General features: G+C 39.2%; 1 protein-coding gene across 1 annotated transcript in view; it reads right to left on the minus strand.

The window, feature by feature from the left end:
- Nucleotides 1–11,307: 11,307 nt before the first annotated feature.
- OSTF1 (osteoclast stimulating factor 1) overlaps nt 11,308–22,990 on the minus strand; it is a 49,012-nt gene continuing 37,329 nt past the window's right edge. The window contains exons 8-10 of the mRNA XM_024738942.1: nt 21,745–21,823; nt 18,436–18,534; nt 11,308–12,212 (exon numbers count right to left, since the gene is read on the minus strand). Coding sequence (XP_024594710.1) covers nt 12,154–12,212; nt 18,436–18,534; nt 21,745–21,823 — 237 coding nt within the window. The 3' untranslated portion in view covers nt 11,308–12,153. The remainder of the gene's footprint in view (nt 12,213–18,435; nt 18,535–21,744; nt 21,824–22,990) is intronic.

The following is a 22,990-nucleotide window of genomic DNA, read 5'->3' on the forward strand; positions in this document are numbered from 1 at the left end:
TGCTCGTCCGGAGCCTGTGCTCCGCAATGGGAGAGGCCACAACAGTGAGAGGCCCACGTACCACAAAAAAAAAAAAAAAAAAAAAAAAAAAAGTGGGAGGGAGCACTTCCCTGGCGGTCCAGTGGTTAAGACTGCGCTTCCACTGCAGGGGCCGTGGGTTCGATCCCTGGTCAGGGAACTAGGCTCCCGCACATCACACAGCACGGCCAAGAAAAAAACCACTGGAGTTCAGACTAAAAAATAAATTCTACAGAGCACTTAGGAATCTTTGAGTTCAAGGTTAAACATTTAATGGCATTTTTCCTCATTTATAATGAAATATATTCCTTAATTTGTAAGCCTGGATCACAATGCATAACCTCCCTCATCACACCCTTCAAAGAAATTTCAAATAGAAAAAACTTCCTTATCTTTAAAGTGTAGAACTAAGACCAAATGATTTACTATAAAATTTTTCCAATTTTGGATTTTTAAATTTTTACTTTTACTTTTTGTGATTGTGTGAACTGTGAACAGATACATCTTTCAGGCACAAAATTTCTAGATCAACAAGTAAACTATTATGTCTTACATTCTCTTTTATGCTCTAGTTTGACCCATGGTAGATAATTGAAAATGAAATTTTAAAGATAATGAAGTTAAATTTCAGAGAAGGAAAGAAGGCAAGAACTTAACATTTATTAAATGAATAATATGACTAGCATTTTCTGTACACTACCTCTTGACATCTGCATAACGATTTTGCTTGGTAGCCAATAGTATCCTCATTTTAGAGATGAGGAAACAGGCTCAGAGAGGTTAAGTGACTTGCCTGAAGTCATTCAGCTAGTTTGTAGCCAATCCAGGACTAAAAATTCAGCTCTCCCTGAAAATGAATGTCTTTTTCTCTATGCCATAATTTGTAAAACATACTGCCTTCTGTTAGTAAAAGGGGAAGTCAGAATGTCTTGTACTATTTTGACTTTTTCTGAGAATGTCTGGCTCTATTTGAAATTTCTGAGGATGTCTAAAGTGACGATGTCTTAAGAAATCTATATTTAAAATGTTCTGTATTTCTGAATCATAGGGAATGATTCCAGTGATGATATAAACTGACATTTTGTACCTCTTGATATAAATGATATAAACAAGCATTTCAAAAATGGTCAGTTGTATATAAATCACAAACAAACAAATCTTTATATAAGTCCTTATATTTCCTTGATTTGTAGTGTCAAGCCCCTGTTTGGGAAGCAATTTGACTTCAGAATCCAAATAATATTGATCATACCTCAGTGACACCCACAACTAGCCAGAAGTAATCCTGTTTTCCTGAAATCTGAAAGATCATTGTATGCCTATTTTAGAACTACTCATTATATATATATATATAAAAAAAAATGTATATATAATTTACTGTATGTATAACATATACATTAATTATATAGAGAGAGAATACATAATAAGAAATATACATTTGGTCTCCCTCCCCTTTTCCTGGCTCACAGTTCCTAAAACTCTTGTAACCTCAGAAGTGATGTCTTTTTTGTATGCTAATGAGATGACTAACAGCTGGGGGATCCTGGAAAGCCTCAGGATGACAGCTGTTTAACCAGGGAAACAAGCCTCCCCACCTCTGGGAGGAAGGAGGGACTGGAGGTTGAGTTAATCACCTATAACCAATGATTTAATCAATCATGCCTGTGTAATGAAGCCTCTGTAAGAAAACCTAAGGGAAAGGATTTGGGGAACTTTTGGGTTGGTGAATACATGGAGGCACTGGGAGGGCAGCACACTCAGAGAGGTGGGGACTCTTCCAGTCCTTTCCGCCACACCTTGCCCTATGCAGCTCTGTCAAACTAGTAAACATTTTCCTAAGTTCTGTGAGCCACGTTAGCAAATTATCACGCTCAAGAGGGGTCAGGGGTCATGGGTATATCTGAATCATTACCACCCAGGTGCACAGGTGACAACCTGGGCTTTTGATTGGCATATGAAGAGTGGCCAGAGGCAGTCTTGTAGGACCTAGCCCTTAACCTGTGGTATCTAGCCCTAACCCCAGGTAGAGAGTATCAGAATTTAACTAATTTATAAGACACCCGGTTGCCCTCCGGAGAGGAGAATTGCTTGGTGGGGAAACCCACACATTGGTGTCAGAGCGTGAACAATAAAGGAAACGAAGGTTTTCCTTCTCAGCCTCCACTGAGGCCTATCCCAAGTTTAGCTAACATAAGGCGGTCCATAAGACCAAGCGGTTGAAATCGACTCACTGAAAAGGCACTTGCCTGGTGGCTGGTGCGCTGCCCACGCTGGACGTGGAGGCCGGGGCTCCAGTCCCCCAGGGCGAGGAGCCGGCAGCCTGGGGACTCGCCCTCGGAAATGTGGCAGCAGCAGGGGTGCTCGCTACCCCGGTGGCAGAAGGCACAGCGGAGCACGCGACAAAGGTCGCGGGGAGGCTGTGTTAGAAGTGCTAAAGCGACAGCTGCGACGCCCACGCGGTACTGCACGTGGTGGTATGAGATCGCCTAGTCCAGATCTCGCGAGATGACCCGGCGCAGGCTTGGGGGCGGAGACCAGCGTGGCGAGCTCGGGGCAGCGGGTGCTGCAGAGCCCCGGGCGCTCCGGTCCAAGTAGTTGTGCTTCTGCCTGCGGGTCCCCCTCCCCGGCGGGTAGACGGCATTGGCCAGCGCAGACCCCATGCTAGTCCGGAGGGGTGAGCCCTGCGTGGAGACCCTCTGGACCGGCTGCTGAATGCTTGCGGAAAATCGCGGATTTAGAGGTACAGCTTGGTTATCACCCAGGTGGTAGCAGAGATCCGTGCACCTGGGCCTTGGGTGTGTTGCCAAAGAAATGTAGATTTCCAAAGTAAATGGAAAAATATTTGAAGGACAGGTAAGGAAATCATGGGCGCAAGAAAAGGTCCATGCAGCCGTGGGAGGTTAGAATTCAAGCACCTGTTCCATTTCTGCTGCTTCACCCCCTTGGTGAAGACGGAAACAGGCGGAAATCTGATATGCTTTCCATTTTAAAAAGAAAAGAAAAGAAAAAAAAACAAACACTTACTAAACGTGTACATAAATGTTTATGGCTTTTCAAAATTGCCCAAAACTGGAGACAACCCAAATGTTCAGCAACAAACTGTTACATTCATGAAGTGGAATATTGCCCAGCAATTTTTAAAAAAGGAACTGTTGATACATGCAACAAATTTGGATAATCTCAAAGGCATTATGCTGAGTGAAAGAAGTTTGCCTCAAAAGATTATATATACTGTATGACTCCATTTACATGACATCCTGGAAAAGACAAAACAGGGATGGAGAACAGATCAGGGATTGACAGTAGATGGAGTGATTGGGGTGGAGTAGGGGGAGGGTGTGACTAAAAAGAGATAGCACATAAAGTTATCTGGGGTGACGGAACTGTTCTGTATCCTGATTATGGTGGTTATACAAATATATACACGTGTTGAAATTCATAGAACTCTACATAGAAAAGGGGAAAAAATCAATTTTACAGTATAACTTTTTTTTTAAAGCACACTTACTCTATGCCAGGCGCTATGTTATCTGAGGCAAAAACAATGAGCTCAATGAGATAAGGAGCGAATATAAACACAAAGTAACTATGGCACAAAAATATTTGATATATGATAACTGAAAAGTAAAAACAGCAAATGTTATAGGAAATTAAAGGAGAAAGAGATAATTTCCAGCTTAACTGAACAGAAAATGTTTCAGAGCAGAGGTTGCCTTGGATTTCAGTTTCAAGAGCAAGAGAGGACAGAGGATCATTCCCTATGGAAAATGGTCAATTAAATAATTATGTCAATAGTGTGCAGGAAGGAACGGAACAGAAAGTGCCTGAGTGCAGAAAGTGAGTCTGGTTAGATGGCAAGGAATTTGGGGAGAGCCTGAGCTGGGGTGCTGGCCATATAGCACAGCAAGCCTTTCTAGGCAGCTAGACCCACACCTGCAAGGTACCCTGGAGACCATGTATAAGGTTTGCCTGGTCCACATTTTAATTTTATTCCCACCAGTTGAGTTTTTTGCCTCATTTACAAATGTGGGGCACATCGTCATCTTCCTTGCTGCAACTTTGGCTCTTCCTAATTACAATTATACTGTCTCTTAACTGCAGTTTGTCCTCAAATCCCCAAGGACATCCCTTTCCAGCTTATTTTATTTACCAGCAACCTCTACTCAGATGCTACCCCCAAAACAGGGTCACAAACTCCTCCTTGAGAATCCAGGCAGTAGTAGTGGAAATGGAAAGGAAAGCACAGATTGAGAGACATCATTTTGGAGTTAGGATTGACAAGGGTTGTAAATTGGATGTAAGGGATAAAGGAACAGGGAAGAAAGAACAAATACAGGTTTTAAAGTTCTAAAAGGAGGAAATGTAGATAGTGATAATTTTATTATTATCCAACAATTGCATTTAAATATTAGTTTGCTTTAATCAATATTTTAAAATGAAACCAATCTTTCTTCATTAAAAAAATACATGCAGGGCAATAAAAAAATGTTCGAGAACAGGCCATTCCAACTTCAAATTAAAACCTTAAAAGTATTTTAAGCAACAGCATGATGTAATCCAATTTTTAAAAAAATCAAATAATAGACAATTCCTCAGATCACAATTAAAAACTCCTTACTGGTGTGGAGATGAGAGAATTTTCATGGATTTTATAAAATACAGAACAAGAAAATAGTATATAATCAAAGTATTCTTTAAAAATGAGTATTGGTGACTTTTCTCACAATAAAGAAATTACGTTGAAAGAGAAATAAAAATGACATATAGAGAATAAAGTCTGTTACAGAACTTGCAGTAAAAAGGAAAATTTGATAGTACTGGATGTATATTGTTACGGTTTTAGTATTAAACCGCAATTGTATGCAGCAGAAGGGATCCACAAACTAATTTGAACACAATGAGATTTTTCCTATTGGTATGAATTTACGTGAAATCATTACTAACACAACAATAAAAAATACAGGCAAGCCATTAAAATAAGCAAGGCACATCAATGAAAACTGAGGAAGTGAAACTGGCCTTTTATTCTTACTCACTTGAAGTCATTACAAAGTTTACTGGGCTCTTGGTTCAAAGGAAACATAATAGACACAAATATTTGCCTTTTTACCATGGTTTCATTCTTAGGATTCCTAGGTGGGTCTAACGACAATGCTGTTAGACAAATACTAAGTAAAACCATTCAACATATTTAGTTATTCTTCAGCTTAAAAAGGAATTCCTTAAATGCAGAAGTGTTATCAATATTTGCTGAATATTCAGCAATATTCATTGCTGAGAGATGAAACAGAGAGAAAACACAATGAACACTGATATTCTGTGATTGGACATACTCTATGGAATTGAGTCATCTTATTGTAGTAACTCAATAAGTAAAATTAGGACACAAGAGTTTCAACTCCTTTTCATCTAGGCTAGGTAATAGGGGCCAGCCACAAAACACAGATGATAAATTCAATCCTTTCAGATTTCACTTTGGCTAGCATTTCCATTTCTTCCCATACTAACCTTTTATCAGGATATAAAATTTTTTTTTAAAATTGATTCAATTAGGCCCTTCCCATTCCCCCGTGTGTGGCTAAAATGTAGTTAGAGAAAAAGAAAAGAGGACGGAGAGTCAGAGCTGAAGATAAAGAACTTGGAAAATCCTCTAGAGGAAAAAAAACGCCTAAAGTAGGAAAACAGTCTCTCACACAGCAACATGATTTAGAAAGAAACACCCATGGCAGCTATTTCGAATCCTCTGCATCTGATTCCTCCTTGGTGATCAGCTCTGCCATTAATTTACTGTTTCTAATTAAGACGTCACTTCTGGGCCTCAAGCTCCAGCTATTAAAAAGTGGAGAGGGGCCAGAAATTAGACTGAATAAATAACATCTGAGGAATGTTCAAGGACGCAATCTAAGAACAATTCTCGTACAAAAAGTTTTCTTGCTGAAATTTCCCAGTGGGGAATAAATGCTAAATAATCAGATGTAGTGGTAGTAACTGAATTCACATAACAGTACAGAAGAAACCATTACTAACTAAAAATGAAAAATGGAGAGAGAGAGAAGGCAGAGTTTCCATTTTTAAGAGGGAGATGAAAGGCATTCACAAATTTGATACAGTATCTGTAAGTAGTGACCAAGTGGTTAAAAACGTGGAAATCGACGCAAGAGGGAGATATGGGAATATATGCATATGTATAGCTGATTCACTTTGTTATACAGCAGAAACTAACACACCATTGTAAAGCAATTATATACTCCAATAAAGATATTAAAAAAAAAACAAAACGTGGAAATCACATGACTTATAGAAAAGCAGTATCCCCAGCACTGATGAATGCAGACCTAAAGATAAGCAAAAACCTCCCACTACACCACAGCACACTCATACTCAGCTGGGTTGAAGACCTCCAAGTGCCCTTTCATCCTGATATCCACCATCTGAACCCCAGTTCTGAGATTAAGTGCAGGGGTTCTTCATGTGTCCTGCTGCAGATCAGGGGGTATCACATGATGGAAAACTGACACAGCAACCACAGTGACTTATGCTGTAATCTGAGATTCTCAAAAATCAGATCCTTGATCGAGGTCCTCTAAAAAATTGCAGCAATGACACTTGGCATTCACACAAGGAGCCAATGTCACCTGATCCTCATTACAGGGGCATCAAGGGGCCTGGCTAGTGTCACAGCGCTCAGAAATGACAGGGCAAGGGTTACAGGCCAGGTTTCCCTGAGTCCTGGTGTCATGGTGACAAATCCTCTCTACCTGAGAGCTTTTCGGAGCTGTGGACTTCTCTGCAGCTATTTCTAGTTTCAGTCAATGACTGGCTTTGGCTGATTCTCCACACCACCCAGTACCCAAACAGGCCTCACTTCTACATCTGAAACTTCCTCTTGGAATAAGAAGGCATTTTCCTGGTAGCCCCAACAGTTCCCCTCCTGGAGTGGCAAATGATGAAATACCCAATTTAGTTCTTACACTATCACCTTCTTGTTCAAAGTTAGTGAGGATTCTATGATACTTTACTTCCAGGTGTCTTAGATTCTCTACTGTATATCATTGACACTGGGAGACCAAATTCTTGAAGCTTAGAACTTACGGGGGAAACATACAAAGCTGAAAAGCTTATCCATTTAAATAGACACATTGTTCCCATTTTGAAGGCGTATGTAAGAGCAAGATGCTAACACCAAATTAGAAATCATCCAATTCCAATTAGAAATCACCACATACCAAATATTGGACCTATGGTCTTTCTAAGCCCATCAAACCACTCCAAAGCAACAATATAAAGCTGAAGCAGTGGCAGAGACATTCTCCTCACTTGACATTTGAATTATTTTAATAATAACAGTAATAACCAGGTCTTTTCAAGTTACACATCTCTTCCTGTAACTCACAGAAAGTATATTTATCTTGAAAAATGCTATCACAAGTAAACACATCTAAATGACTGTAAGGAAATATCATTGTCCTCCACCCATTTTAAAAGCATTTTAGGGAATCCCACTCTTCACAATAATGATGCCTTTGAAAAACACTGTTAATACATTCTTCATCTGTACACATCTATTTGTTTTTCATGAAAACTTCCTCATTCAAGCTTATGAGTATAGCCAACATTTATTTAGCAGTTACTCAGCCAGGTACTCTCCTAAGTCATTTACATAGATCATTTTATTTAATCCTTTTAACTTTAAGCAGTAGGTACTATTACATCCTCCATTTTACAGTTAAGGAATCTGAGTGTTTTAGGTAACCTGTCCAGGTCACTCAGCAACAGGCAACAGAACCAGACTTGAATCCAGAGAATTCTACTCCAAAGGCCATACGCTTCGTCACTTCTTGAAGCATTCTTATGACTTCATATCAGAACTATGGGTAATTTAGGAAAGGTCACCATTTCTCCTTTGCTGTTTAGCCTCTTTCCTCCTTGTCTCTTCTTCCATCTTCCTTCCTGCTTCCTCTCAGTCTCTCTAACTCGCACCTTTAGATTCCCCAGTTTTCTTTTCCAGCCACAGCCAGGAACCTAGCCTCACTCCAGCTCCTAGCTGGTAACAGTGCAAGTTTAGGTGGGAGCCTGTGGGGAACAATGAGCAGATGGCCATTGGCAGAAGACGCAGCGGAACTGCCTCGGAAGCGTGAGGTTACCTACATGTCCATGATGACCTCCCACGCTTGGGTAAGAAACATTCTCTGACCCTTCCCAGGGACGCATTTATTTTCATGGTGAGGTGGAAATATGTGAGGAGCCCTCAGACTCTCTGAGGGAAATGTTGAATTTAGCAATGCAAACTCAGAGCAAGATGAACAGCTGCTAATCTAGACTTTCCTTCTTTCATACTCAGTCTATGCATTGAGTTGGAAATGTTGGAAACTTAGGGGTACGACCTGCTTCATTAAATCATATTTCTTCAGGGTTACTGGGAACCAAAAAGTTTTGCCAAAATTTTTCTGGGGGAAAAAAAAGGAGATCCTTTATTAAAAAAAAAAATGCTTTTTTAGAGGGTTGGTTTAAATAACACATTCAATTACATTAGCTCAATTTATTAGATACTACATCCAAAGCTTGAGTTGGAAAAGGAGCTGGTCTCTGTCTACATATTTTTCTGGCAGCATGTGAATGGCGTCACCTGTCAGTTGCAGTAGGCAGCAGATGCATGAGCTCAGGAGTCGGCCAGACCTGCATTTCCACCTTCCAGCAGGGTAACCTTGAGCCACTTACTTAACTTCTTCAAACCTCAGCTTCTCTGTAAAAAGGTAGGGGCGTTAATGTTCGCCGCCCCGGGGTTGCTGTAAGAATCAAGTGACGTCAAGTCTATGAAAGTACCTAGCACAGAACTAGCAGAGTAGGCATTTAATAAATGGGTGTTTTATTTAATTTTATGTCATTTTAAGGGAGAAGATGTACAGACTTGTTATTAAGAAATAAGGAGACAGAAACCGTAAATTTGTGGTCTGTAATTTTTCCTTCATTTAAGAAAACTGTTCACCAAAGCTATATTTTCAGTTAAAATAGAGCAAGATCTTTTGCAATACCTCTCCCACCAAAACCTCAACTTTTAGTAATCAGACACTTCGAAGTTTGACTGCACAATGTATGGCTATCTGTGTGTTACTGCTACACACATATTTACAACATAAAATTCACGAGAACAAACACAAAAAAGTCAACAGGGAAATGCTGATGGTCAGATGTAAATGTTAGGCTCTTGTAGCCTATCAGAAATCATCATTTACAAAGAAAAGATGAGAAATACGTGACTCACAAAAGAAAAAATATCAGTAAATCAGAAATTCTACACAATAAAGAACAGTTATGAGGAAAGTTTATATGGAAACATTATGTTTCCAACTCTGCCTAAAATGATCTCAGATTTCAGTTTTAGCATTATTTCCAGTTTGATTTTTAAGATAAAAAAAATACGGTCACCACTGCTTTGCTCAGCATTTCCCTTTGGGTAACAACATACCCAATCCTATTTTAAAAAGCAGCCAATGGGGGTGCTCACTGAAAAAACAGAAACTGACAACTGTAATGCATGGCAATCTAGCAACAAATAATTTGCAAGACACCAGTCCCAGAAAGAAACTAAAATGGGAAACTATGATAAAAACTGTTCTTTGCATGAGGTTACTGGGCCTATAGCTGGACAAGTCTCCCACTGCCCAAGGGGCTGAAAGGCATTTTCTATGTAAAGGATGCAGTGTCTGGGAAGGAGTTCAGGCCACAGTGACTGTCAGAAAGCTCGGGTTACAGCAAAACCTTCAAAGTCATTTCTAGAATATAATCAAAGCTCTCCTCTGCACAGAGTCAGAGTGGTGGCAAGTTCTTGGAACTGAATTTTTTTGCTGAGTTCAGCATTAAACAATCTCTGCAAAAGCTCAGATAAGCTAGACTGAATAAACAAGAAGCAAAGTAAATTTTCCCATGGAGTTTCAACCACAGCCAAATGCATTGTGCTGTTTCAACCAAAAAAAAACTGTGCATATACCTAAGTCTACCCTCCACTGCCAAAAAAACTATACATAGTTGGCCAACTTTCTAGAATTCTCTTAGTTTTGATAATGTTAAAAGCAATGACAGTGAGGCTTCTTTTCCTCAAATACATTATAAGTCTACAACAAGCATGTAGTATTTTCATAAAAATTATCTATATTCCTACAAACTGTGTTATCTCTACTGATGTTAAAAAAAATTGAGTGGGGCTTCCCTGGTGGCGCAGTGGTTGAGAGTCCGCCTGCCGATGCAGGGGACACGGGTTCGTGCCCTGGTCCGGGAGCATCCCACATGCCGTGGAGCGGCTGGGCTCGTGAGCCATGGCTGCTGAGCCTGCGCGTCCGGAGCCTGTGCCCCGCAACAGGAGAGGCCACAGCAGTGAGAGGCCCATGTACTGCAAAAAAAAAAAAAAATTGAGTGCTTAGTTGGCATCTATCCTGATTACCCCCGGTCCAAAGTATACAAGAGTAAAAAGTTAAGAGATTTCCAAAAGCTTATTGTTAAGGCACAAGCCCTATTATAAAAAACAAATCCTTAAAAGGTTCTGTGGGAACAGAATTTCAATGAGAATTTCATATATTCAAGTTTATGCTTATGAAGCAATAAAAATGTTTAATTAAAATTTACACATTTGTTTTGAAAATAAAATACTAATTTTAGATTTTGTGCTCATCTTTCGCTGTTACTACTTGTACAGATGTCTTTCTACTAAAATGTATTTGGGGTATTTGATAGACCTCTACCAGGCTTCTCAGGGTATCCTTTCTCAAAGCACCCACAGAGAGAAAAGCCAAAGTCACAGACAGAGGAAACTCCTCTAAAGGCAGTTATTCATTTCCTGAGCTAACCCACTTCCTTCTTCAGACATTTTCTTCTTTTCATCAATGTGTGTTTTTGAAATTAGCATCAAAGGCTTCTTGCAAAATATACTTCTGGGTCTGGGGCCTGGAATCCGGGCAAATGCCAATGGCTGTGTCATTTCTAATATCATCACTGCAGTGATACAAGATTAGAATCTCAAATGAAGTGTCACTTCAGTAGTACAGAAGGCTCCCTGCAATGTTAAACTGATGTTTTAGCAAAAGAATCCAGATCATTACGAGGTAGAGCCATGTTTAGAGAAAATAATTGTCACCAAAGTGAAAAACTGAACACTACTCCATTATGAAAAATTATAGCAGCTTCCATAATAAGGAAATCAATTTTTTAATCTTTTAAACCTTAAGCAAACTTTAATGAGTTGCTGGGTTTCTTCATATTAAGGCCAACATTGGAGAGAAAATTGAAAGTCTCATAATTATTAAAGTTTATATCTTTTATTAGAAATGTATCTCCTTAATGACTGTTGTCTTCACTTTAATCAAAGCAGATATAGAAGGCTGAACAGAAGTTTGGCTACTATGCCAGCTGGATCCCCCAAGACACTGAGAATCTCCCGACCTCCACACAATTTCCGTCCCAGACCCCCTAAAGAAGGGGAGGGGCTTAGGGAACCCTACTTTGTCATGTACCATCAATAAAATACACTGTATCCAGAAAAAAAAAAAAAGGAAAGAAAATTTGGCTACTATGATTCTTCTGTGCTAATAATACAAAATGTTATTTAAAAAATCAAATCAGTCTTTACCTAAATATAAATATAAAAAGCTTTATTTACCAGCAAAGAGTGATACCACAAAACAAAGGAAATAAAGTCTCTTAAAATGTTTATTTTTGTCAGAATAGCTGACGATTTTCTATTAAGTCTTTCAGTTTATTATTATAAGCATTCCCCCCTTGAAAAATCCATTCAAAATATCTCAATCCTTGAGGTAAAGAACTTTAAAAAAAAAAAAATCCCGATTTTTTTAAAGAAAAAATTTCTTAAAATTCTTTTAAGCTTGATAAATAGAAATAATCTCTTCTTGTTCTACTCTGGTGAACAAAAATGTACTTTATACAGCAAAATATCCAGTCACTTATTGGCAAACTAAAGGTGAGACCTATTCATTTACATGTTTTATTCAAACAGTGCAATACTGCCACGTTCATATAGACTTTTTTCTCTCTTTTTTTACAGTTACCAACACTCTTCTGGCAAAGACAAGGTTTTGAAATGGCAAAAGCAACACAAGTTTTAGATCTCAAAGCTCTGGAAAGGAATTAATCTGAGTCTTCATCATCAAGATAGTCCTCGGCATTGCTTAATGTTCGGACTGCATCTAAAAGGAATGGGGGAAAAGCAAAACAGAGAAATTACAAATGGCTCAGATTTTGTTTTCACTTTCAAAGCTCCTGACAATTCAAAGCACTGTAATCTTCCCTCAGACCTACGGGTTGTATTTTCTCCAAGGATATTTTTCTACTTTTGCTTTCCAGTCTAACTGATTAGTTTCTGTTGCCACAGAGGCTGACCATTTGTCTGCATTGTTACCTAGACATGCAGAAAAGTAAAGCACATGGTGCTGAGGTACCATTCGTCTATCTAATACAACAGCCGCATGCACCATGACCAATGTGGAACACACCAGAAGCCCGTCCACCCTGACAACTGTGCATCCAACCTCCTTTCCCAATGACAAGTGCACAGGTGGCTTCAGTCAGTCGACAACCTGTGGCCTTACCTGAGGGCAAGGTCACTGGGTAGAAAGATAACTAATGAGGGGGGGAAAAGGAAAAGAAAAAGAAAGAGAATGAAAACACAAAAGCTTCAGTTTCATTTTAGAAAACATTGATAAAGTATACTCAGAAGCAAAAGAAACTGAATTGAAAAATAAAAGTTTTAAAATAGAAAGAGCTGAACCCCATCAAATGTTAAGTCAACCTTAAACAGTTCAAAAGGAAGACATCTGATCTTTAACTGTTCACCTGTCCAGTCAAATTCAAACTGTCTAGTCAAATTCCTATAGCAACAGGTTACACGAGGTATAGTTTTAAGGGGAAAACTGAAATGCAAGTATAAGCACATTGTTAGAGCTCGATAAATGTATGTTATATATAGCACCCAGAACATGGTCTCTAAATACTATAAGCCCATGCTCATTGGAGATATGACTGATTCCAAGTCTGGGGAAGAAACTGTAAAAGAGAGACCTGAAACCTCTTGTTATGCCATAAAACAAGGATCCTAGCAAAGATAGCATCATTTTAAAAGGGCTCAGGATCCAACCAGAAGAGGCCTCCACTAGCCAAAGATAGGCTACCAGTAAGGAAACTATGCTGGATTAAAACACAGCAAATATTTTAACACACACCAAAGAAAATTCATTGGCCCCCTTCGAAAAATAACAGGGAACCAGCAGGTTATTTTGAAAACTCTTAAAAGGTAAATAAAAATCAAGGCTTTATTCTGCCCCTGATATACAAACTATTGCTCAAGTAACCAAAGAGTTGATAAGGGGAAATTTTTCTTTATAGAATGTTCCAACTAATAACCAAGAAAGGAGTGACAAAATTAGAATATCACCATTTTGCAACCATTAGTGAAATAATGAATCTAGACAATGATCATCCATGGATGCTAACATTGCAGGACAAGTGACAAACAGATACTATGCGCCTCTGATAGAAGAACACAATTTTCTTTATGAAATATTCTTCCCTCTATCCCTAAGATAGATAGATAGATAGATAGATGATAGATAGAATCCAAATCTAATCAAACCTCTAGATGTAACACCAATTGACAAAAATACAGAGGACAGAGGAGCATGACAACACCATGGGAATGCATGCATGCAATGTCTACACTGGGAAATTCAGGGAAATTGGCCCAGTTTCTTTAACAAATAAACTGCAAGGCTAAACAAAGAGGAAAAGGAGAGGGAAAGGAAACATTAATTGAAAAACAAAGAAACAAGAGACATAGCTATCAGTTTGGACCCTACTTAAAAAAACATAAATAAATAAACAAAGAATAAAAAACATGTAAGAGAAAATGGTAAATTTAGACCATCACAAGATGTTTGATGATACTGTAGTTTTTTTTAAGTCTTCATAGGTTTAGAAAAATGATTATTGAAAAAAAAAGGAAGGGGCAGGGGAGAGGGTAGGGATATAGAAACCGATTTATCTTATACAAGAGAGAAAGAAAGGTAAAAGAACAAGTGGCTTTACGCAGAACAGAGGTGGCCTTCAACGACTTCAGCTTCCAAACTATTAGAAGTCTCTGGGTTGACTGTACTCTTCTCCATTCTCCTTAAGAGGAGTTCTGGAGACCTGGTAGGAAGGTATTTTGTTCTGTTCCATACACACCCACAAACTTCAGGACTGGCCATGAACTTGGTAAAAGTAGCCTTTTAAGCTAAAGACAAAAAGACAAATAGCAAAGCTCTTCCCCTTTCTACTTTGCTACTACAAACCTGTGTTTTTCAATATTGGAGATACTCCTTGTCCTTCAATGGTTACTTTGGCACTTTGCTTTAAGCAAGAGGAAGATGACTGGCCACGGTGCAAATTCTGACCAAATAGAAAGTGAGAGCCAGGCAAATAAACTTCTCCTTCCTTCCTTCTGTGGACTGCTCTGAGGCACAGTTTCTCTGGAAACTTCTCATATGGCCAAGTGCTGATAATGAGCGGTATCTTCATAGCCCGTCTTGGGGCATGACTATCATGGTAATGTATCCCCTAGTAGTGCTTCTCAGCCTCCCCTACCTCACTTCCATTTTTTTTCTCAATCTCACTGCCCTGGATTTACATGTTCCAAAGCACCAGAACTTAGATAGACAAACAAACAAATAAATAAACAAATGGTGGAGGGATAAACACAATAACATGTAAAATCTCACAGACGTGTTACGTGAAAGAAGTTAGACACCAAAAAGCACACACTGTTTGATCCCATTTATATCAAGTTTGAAAACAGGCAAAACTAATCTATGGTGAGAGAAGCAGAGGATTCTGAGGGAGGCTTCTGTTGTGCGGGAAGTGTCCTCTATCATCTGGGTTATGGTTAATAAGTTTAAGCACAGTGGGAATCCCCTGGCGGTCTAGTGGTTAGGACCCTGCACTTCCACTGCAGGGGGCCCAGGTTCAATCCCTGGTTGGGGAACTAAGATCCTGCATGCCGTGTGGCACAGCCGGAAAAAAAAAAAAAAGGTTAATTTCAGTGTAGATTAAATCAGGTTAATGAATTTTAAAAAAGTGTAAGCACAGTAAAAAAAAAAATCATCAAGATGTACACTTAAGATTTATGTACTTTACTTAATGTAAATTATACCCTAGTTTTTAAAATTGGAAAAAGAACTGAAAGGTTCAATCCTCAAGTATGGCTTGACCCCACCCTGTATCCTAAAGTTACCCTTCACGGTTACTGTAACATGTAAATTATTTTGTCCCTATAAGAAATTCAAGATGTGGTGGGTTTTTTTTGGGTTTTTTTTGTTGTTGTTTTTTTTTTTTTTGCGGTACGCGGGCCTCTCACTGTTATGGCCTCTTCCGTTGCGGAGCACAGGCACCGGACGCGCAGGCTCAGTGGCCATGGCTCACGGGCCCAGCCGCTCCGCGGCATGTGGGATGTTCCTGGACTGGGGCACGAACCCGTGTCCCCTGCATCGGCAGGCGGACCCTCAACCACTGCGCCACCAGGGAAGCCCTCAAGATGTGCTTTTAAAAGTGGACCACGATGTCAGAATATACCTCTTCTGGCTTAGAACTCATGCTGGCAATCTGCTATATGGCCAAATATTCAAACTCTCATTCCAACGAGGATCAAAATACAAATTAAAAATTTTTAAACTGGATAATTGGGCAAATGAAGAAAAAGAAAACAGAGAAAAAGGTAACATGAAAAATGAAATACAAAGATTCATTTCTTGGTTCTGTGTGCCAGGCCCCAAGATTAATTACCTCATTACTGAAATCAGTAGAGCACAAATTTAGGAAGGTAAACTAAAGAAACTTGGAGTAAACAGAGAAACAGAACACAAACGTCCCTGCCCTTTTCTACAAAGACTACAGAAAAATGAGGAGAAAAAGAGAAAAGTTTGCCACCTGCCTTTTCTAGCTCCAGCTGTTCATGTGGAGGCTTCTGGGTGTAGCTCTCTGGGGTCTGAGCAGGTGTGATATTTTCATTGTCTGTCACCATCAACCTCATAGTGTGCATGAGACTCTGATAACCGTTAGCTCATAAGAAACCTTACTCCTCAGTCAGGATGTTTTGGAGGTGCCCATATAGCGGCAGGAAGTCAGTGGCAGAGAAAGGAAATTAGGTCATAGTCCTTCTTCCTAACCCAACCAAGGCAGCAGGGCGTGAGAGGTCCACCTCAAGTAAAAGTGTTTCTCCCACATGGCTGCAAATACGGCTTCTCAGTCAAAATGTAGCTAGGGAGCACCACTCAGCTGGTGAACACTTTCTCACTCATTTGGTAGAACCTATACACATCTATGCATGAGTAATTACTTTAAAGAAAGACTTGCTCTGCCAGCAAACATTCATGGCTTAAATAATTAAGAAGTCCCTAACTGCTTAATAGTTTACCTTATACCTGAACTGAGGTTAAATAAGAATCTGGAACAAACACTTATCTGAAATAAGGGACAAATGGAACAATGGATTTGTGAGAATTATGATGGGAATTTGATGATAGGTAAGGAAGATGATTCTGGGAAGTTCCCTTGGTAAGCCACGAAGAGAGGGGGGCTGTTTGCTTTCTTTAATTGACTAAAGCAGGAAACCAGGGGACTGATATACTTTGCTGCTTATGCTAGAAATGGAATATGGGACAGCATAATATTGACTTTTCTCATAAATCAAGGGATACCTGAAGGAGAAATAAGTTTTCCAAGGGTTCAAACATTAATGGGAATTTGATTCAAATGATAGAAACAGAAATGAGCATCTCATTACCCAAGTTGGAGAACTCTGAAAATGATAAGACCCTAAGGATAAAATGAAAACACGTGCACTTAGCCTCTATAATGGAAATTTCTAAAAAGTTGTCTTGGTGATTCTCCACCAACATGAACCAGTCTAAACCTCAGACTCTAAAGCAATACTAAAAAGTCCAGAATGATGAGTAGCAATGCAAAGACTTGCAAAAGGTGAATCCTCCATTATACTAGTTCCCTTCTAGAAAACGGCAGTAAAAATGTATCCATTACAGGCTTATACTTCAAAGTGGAATTAAAGTGCCAAACATGAGATAATTAAGTAGAGTAAGGCTTGAGAAGTGAGAAAAAAGAGATCAAATGTTCCCTCCAACCAAGCATCTTCCACCTTTCTTTTTTTCTACCTCTCTGGGTTTCTCATGAGCCAGGAGGCTGATGATAAATGAAAGAGGGACGGAGGAGAGGTGGATGGGAAGAAGAGTTCACACCCTGCCACTCCCAGTACTCCTTTCTGGAATCACCATGTTAGAATGAATCTAGGGGAGCACATTCAGCAGGCTATATACTGAGAAGTCAAATCAACAGCCAATCTCTGAAGAGTAATTATGAACAGTGCAAATGTGTTTAACACCTCTTCTTTCCTTTAACACCTTTTCAAAACCACCACACAAACTCTTCATTTTTATAGAATTGCATGTGAACTTTTCAAACCTCTTCTCCCACATCAAAAGATATTATCTTTAAGAATATACACTCTATCTTCAGACTTCCCTGGTGGCGCAGTGGTTAAGAATCCACCTGCCAGTGCAGGGGACACGGGTTCGATCCCCGGTCTGGGAAGATCCCACATGCCGCGGAGCGACTAAGCCCGTGCGCCACAACTAGTGAGCCTGCACTCTACAGCCCGCGAGCCACCAACTACTGAGCCTGTGTACCACAACTACTGAAGCCCACGCGTCTAGAGCCCATGCTCCACAACAAGAGAAGCCACCTCAATGAGAAGCCCATGCACCGCAATGAAGAGCAGCCCCCACTCGCCACAACTAGAGAAAGCTTGTGCGCAGCAGCGAAGACCCAACACAGCCAAAAATAAATTAATTAAAGAAAAAGAATATACACTCTTATCTTTAAAAAACCACGCATAGAACTGTGAAGAGATACTGATACATTTACAAAGTCTAGAATAATTTTGACGACAAAATTTTGATTACAAATAATTTTGATACCCTCATTTAAAATAGAAACAAAATATAATCATAAAGCTCTTGAATGCATAATTTAAAAAATATTTAGTGATAACCACTCATAAAAACAAATCTGAAATGAGAATATGGAAACAATGGTTCTCTGATAAGGACTGTAATGGAAAGCAAAGTAATTAGAACTTGATTGCAAGGAATAAAAGAAACATACTAATCATAGCAGAAAATCTATGTCTCTTCAAATTTGTTTGCATCAAGGTATTCTTCCATGTTGAAGTTCTGATTCAGACCAAGGATATAAAATCTAACTTTAGAATCACCTGAAGAATTTACCAAGAAAAAATTTTCCCTAATATTAAATCGATAACTCTTAGTCATGATGGCATCAGGAGGAAGAAGGATTTAAATCAAGTACCTGTTCCCTGTTTCTTTTTCAGGAGAGATGCACAGGCAGCATTAGTAGCCATGTCCAGGGCCAGCTTCTTCTCATTGTTTCTTAAGTCTGTTCTAGCACCTTCCCCAACACAAGAAAGTAAATTAGGTATTTTGAAGACTCTATAGTAGCAGCCAAACCTTTTTTTTTTTTTTAGTTTCTTTTTTCTCTTTTTCTTTTCTTTCTTCCAGTTATATTGAGATATAATTGACACACAGCACTGTATAAGTTTAAGGTGTACAGATAATGATTTGACTTACGAACATCATGAAATGATTATCACAGTAAGTTTAGTAAACATCCATCATCCCATATAGATACAAAATTAAAAGAATATACAAATTTTTTTTCCTTGTAATGAGAACTCTTAGGATTTACTCTCTTAACAACTTTCTTATATAACAAACAGTAGTGTTAATTATATAGCAGCCAATCCTCTTTCCATCAAAACTAATCACTTTTGGCAGAACTGGCTAGAGAACCATTCTGGCCCCGAACTAGGCTCTTTCCAAACAGTAAAACTTTCTCAAAACAGTAATAGCATATTTGGCAGTTTTAATCAGGGAGCTTATTGCTGCACCTGTAATAATTATACACAATTAAAATATAGCCTTCCTTTCGAGTCCCTATAGAATTGCATGTGAACTTTTCAGTGAGGAGTTGACTGTCCCTGTGGACAGTAAATCAGTTAGACTCAACGTGCCTTGGCACGAGTTTTTGGAGATTAAATTCAATACACCCTTTGCCTCTTCTTTTCAAGAAGGTCTTTAGAAAAGACCATGTAAGTTGAGCTTGAGGAGATTAATATTTATCTTAAGTATACTCTCATGCTTATTAGCAGAATTAATAACACTAAAATCTAGAGGCAATCCATTGTTCCCACAGCCCATCGTCTACTCCCTTTTTTCCTTGTCTTTATTATGTGATAAATTACATCAGAATTCATAAATCTTTCTCATTGTCAAAGATTCAAAAATACAGATGTATGCGGAACAAAAGCTTATGTCTCATTTCAGCCTTCAACTAACCCCTTCCTTCCCCATCTTCTACCTTCCCCAGAGGTGACCATTCCCAACAAGTGGGCATCAGTTCCCATCTCCCTTATGTGCAAGAATGCATTCACAGACATATGTGGACATATACACAAAATCATACTCCATGTATTAGTCTGTAACTTGATTTTTTTTTTTGCCAATGATATTTTCCTTTTTTTTTAGTTGATGTACAATATTTATAAGTTTCAGGTATATAACATAGGGGTTCACAATTTTTAAAGGTTATATTTCATTTATAATTGTCACAAAATATTGGCTATATTCCCTGTGTTGTACCATGTATCCTTGTAGCTTATTTATTTTATACACAGTAGTTTGTACCTCTTAATCCCCTACCCCTATCTTACCCCTTTCCCTCCCTCTCCTCCCTGGTAACCACTGGTTTTGATTTTTTTAACTTAATATATCATTGTATTCATTCCTTAGTAGTACACATACTTATAACCCAATCTATTTAAATATTTATAATTATTCCATTTTGTGGGTATTCCAAAATTTATTTAACCACTCCTCTACTGAGGGGTGTTTAGGCTTTTCCTAATTTTCATTATCACAAACAATGCTGCCATGAACCTCCTTGAACAACATCTTTGTTTATATGCATTTCTGAAGGACGGTTTCCTAGAAGTGGTGCTGAAATGTAAGGATATGTATGTTTTCATTCTGCTAGCTACTGTTAGACTGCCTGCCAAGAAGGCTTACCAATTTACACTTTCTGCCACAGTGTTTGAGAGTGCCATTTTCTCTATAACCACATCCTCTTCAGTAAACAAAATATAAATGTCCTAAGGCTCAAAGGCACAAAAATACTGTCAAGAAAACAATAATATGTTTAATTAGGAATACGGTGACCATGTGTGAAAATCTCTCATGAACAGATTTAGATATCCACAGCTGGGGTTATAGGGAAAACCTCATTCTCTCACTGTACTACAGGTCAAAAATCCTGCAGGTTCATAGTTATGTGACTAATCATACTTTACTTTACACTTGAGAACTCACATACATGATTTCTGTCAGGACGGGAAATGTTCAGAGGCAGGATGCTAGAGAAGAAACTCAACCATTTCCTGTGTCCCTCTCAACCAGCGCTGCCCAGCAGAAAATTATGTGAGCCATAGATGTAATTTAAATTTTTCTAGTGGCTACATTTTCAAAATGTGAAATTCATTTTAATAATATATTTCATTTAACCCAGTATATCCAAAGTGTTATCACTTCATCATGTAACCAATATGAAAATTACTGTGATACTTTACTCTTTTTGTTTCTACTAAGTATTCAAAATCTGGTATTCATTTTACACTTACAGCACATCTCAATTCAGACTAGCCTCATTTCAAGGGCTCAGTAGCACGTGTGGTTAGTGGCTGCCATAGCAGACAGTGCAGATGTTGGCATACCTCTGGGGGGCTCTACAGTGGTCCTCAAGGTGTCTGATCTTTTGCACCTGGAGTTTACATCATCAACATCCTTTAAATCAAAAACATTTCCTCTCATATAACCCACAACATTGCTCCAAGGATCCCTAATGATACTGCATCCATGTGACAGGGAGGCAGGGGATTCAAGCATCCTATATTACAGTCTTCTAGACCAGGGTGCAGTACGGGGTGATATCCCTGGCCTTCTATAAGGGTTAACTAATATTTGTGGGACAAACGGATGAATGGATGGTGAGTCCATAATTTCACTGCTGCTTCTGACTTGTGTAAAAACAGGGAATCAACGTATCTTCTTATTTTCTGTACATCTAGCATCTGCTCAGCTCAAAGCAGGACATCACAGCCACAGCATTCTTTCTTATCTATCAAGCTTTCCTGTGAGAACAGGGGCCTCAGCAACTTTACCCATACAGCTTTCTTAGAGAGATCTCCTCTGTATGTGTGCATGCACGTGTGTGCACACATACACACACACACACACACACACACACACACACACACCCCTTCTTTCTGAGGCCCTTTAATCCTGCAGAAATGTACAATAAGTTCTTACTAAGGGTAATATATGTGATTTTAAAGCTTACCAAGCTTTTGAGTTAAAATTAAAAACTTACACAAATCACCTCAATTTTATCTTATCATAACAACTCTGTGATGCAGACAGAGTAGAGACCAAAATTCCAGTTTTAAAATAAGAAGCCTATTATTTTCCCTACTATTTCAAGTGGTAAAAGTGGACGTAGCCTATTTTTCAGGGTAAGCAAAGACCAGAAAAACTAAGCACAATTTACCTTTTGCCAGAAGCAACTGGACAATATCTGCATAACCCTTCCAGGCAGCAGCATGCAAAGCTGTGTCTCCCAACTTGTTCTATGGTGATATAACAAGAGAAAGCAGCATTTTAAAAAGAGAGTATGGATTGAAACCGCACATGAATTTAGGTTTACTCTAACCTAAGTAAATCTAAAATGAGAACGAAGTTATAAAATCATATAAAATTCCAAAGAGGGAAAGGAGACTCAAAAGATGAGAGGTGAGTCATTTGGGGAAAGGGAATGGGATGGAAGAGGAGAAACTGACTCGGCAGATCACAAGTGGAAGTGCAGATGCCTGCAGAGGGAGACGCCAGGAGGAAACAAGCAGATTTGTCTCTGCAGAAACCAGCATGAATTAGGAACTGGAGATGCCTGGAGACACGGGAACAGGAATGAGGCACGGGAGTGAAACCAAGAGTACTGGGTGAAAGTGTTTCTCAGGAGTAATTAGAACCCCAGAACCCCAGATCACCTTCCTTTCTCCCTGCTGCCAGATGACCCAGTACAGATGGTAGAATTACCCTGTTGAGAAATTAACCAGATAGCTTCCAAGCTCATGGAACTTGCAGGCACAAGAGAAGGTGGCAATTAGGCTAGGAACTAAAAGCAGGAGGCTAGCTGAAAAACCTGCAAACTGAGCAGTAAGACCCCTCTCCCAGCTGCCTTTACCTACCCCAGTGCCCCAGTGTGTACAGTCTAGCATCTACGCCCAAGGAGGAGGCTGGAGAATACTTCTCTGGGAGAGCTGAACGGTCCCAATGCGGGGGAGGAAGGGAATATTTTAACTGGCATCTGGGTATAAGCCAGCAGAACATCCAGGACCTCACCACTTCACCCTACGGAGGAAACCACCAGTCAATAAGCCCCACAAGCACACAGAGCTTTCAGTCACACTCAAACATGAATGGACAGACAAAGGTACTGTATATTTGAGGACAGCCTCCAATATCCGAAGAAAGGTCAAAACAAAGCTAATGGATCTCAGAGGAAAAAGACACAGTGTAGTGAATAGCAGAAAATGTTTTAAAATATGTATATAATTAATATATCAGAGATATAATATGACATTATGTTAGGAAATGAGAAAAAGATGCTATGTAAAAGTAAAAATAAGAGTAAAAGGAGGAGCTTGTGGTAGAAAGAATTCTAAGATAGCCCTCAAGCTCCCTGCCCCCTGGGATACAGCTCCCTGTATAATTTCCTCCCCTTGAGAGTGGATGAG

The sequence above is a fragment of the Neophocaena asiaeorientalis genome, unplaced genomic scaffold (assembly GCF_003031525.2).
Source record: "Neophocaena asiaeorientalis asiaeorientalis breed wild unplaced genomic scaffold, Neophocaena_asiaeorientalis_V1.1 scaffold249, whole genome shotgun sequence".
Lineage (NCBI taxonomy): Eukaryota > Metazoa > Chordata > Mammalia > Artiodactyla > Phocoenidae > Neophocaena > Neophocaena asiaeorientalis.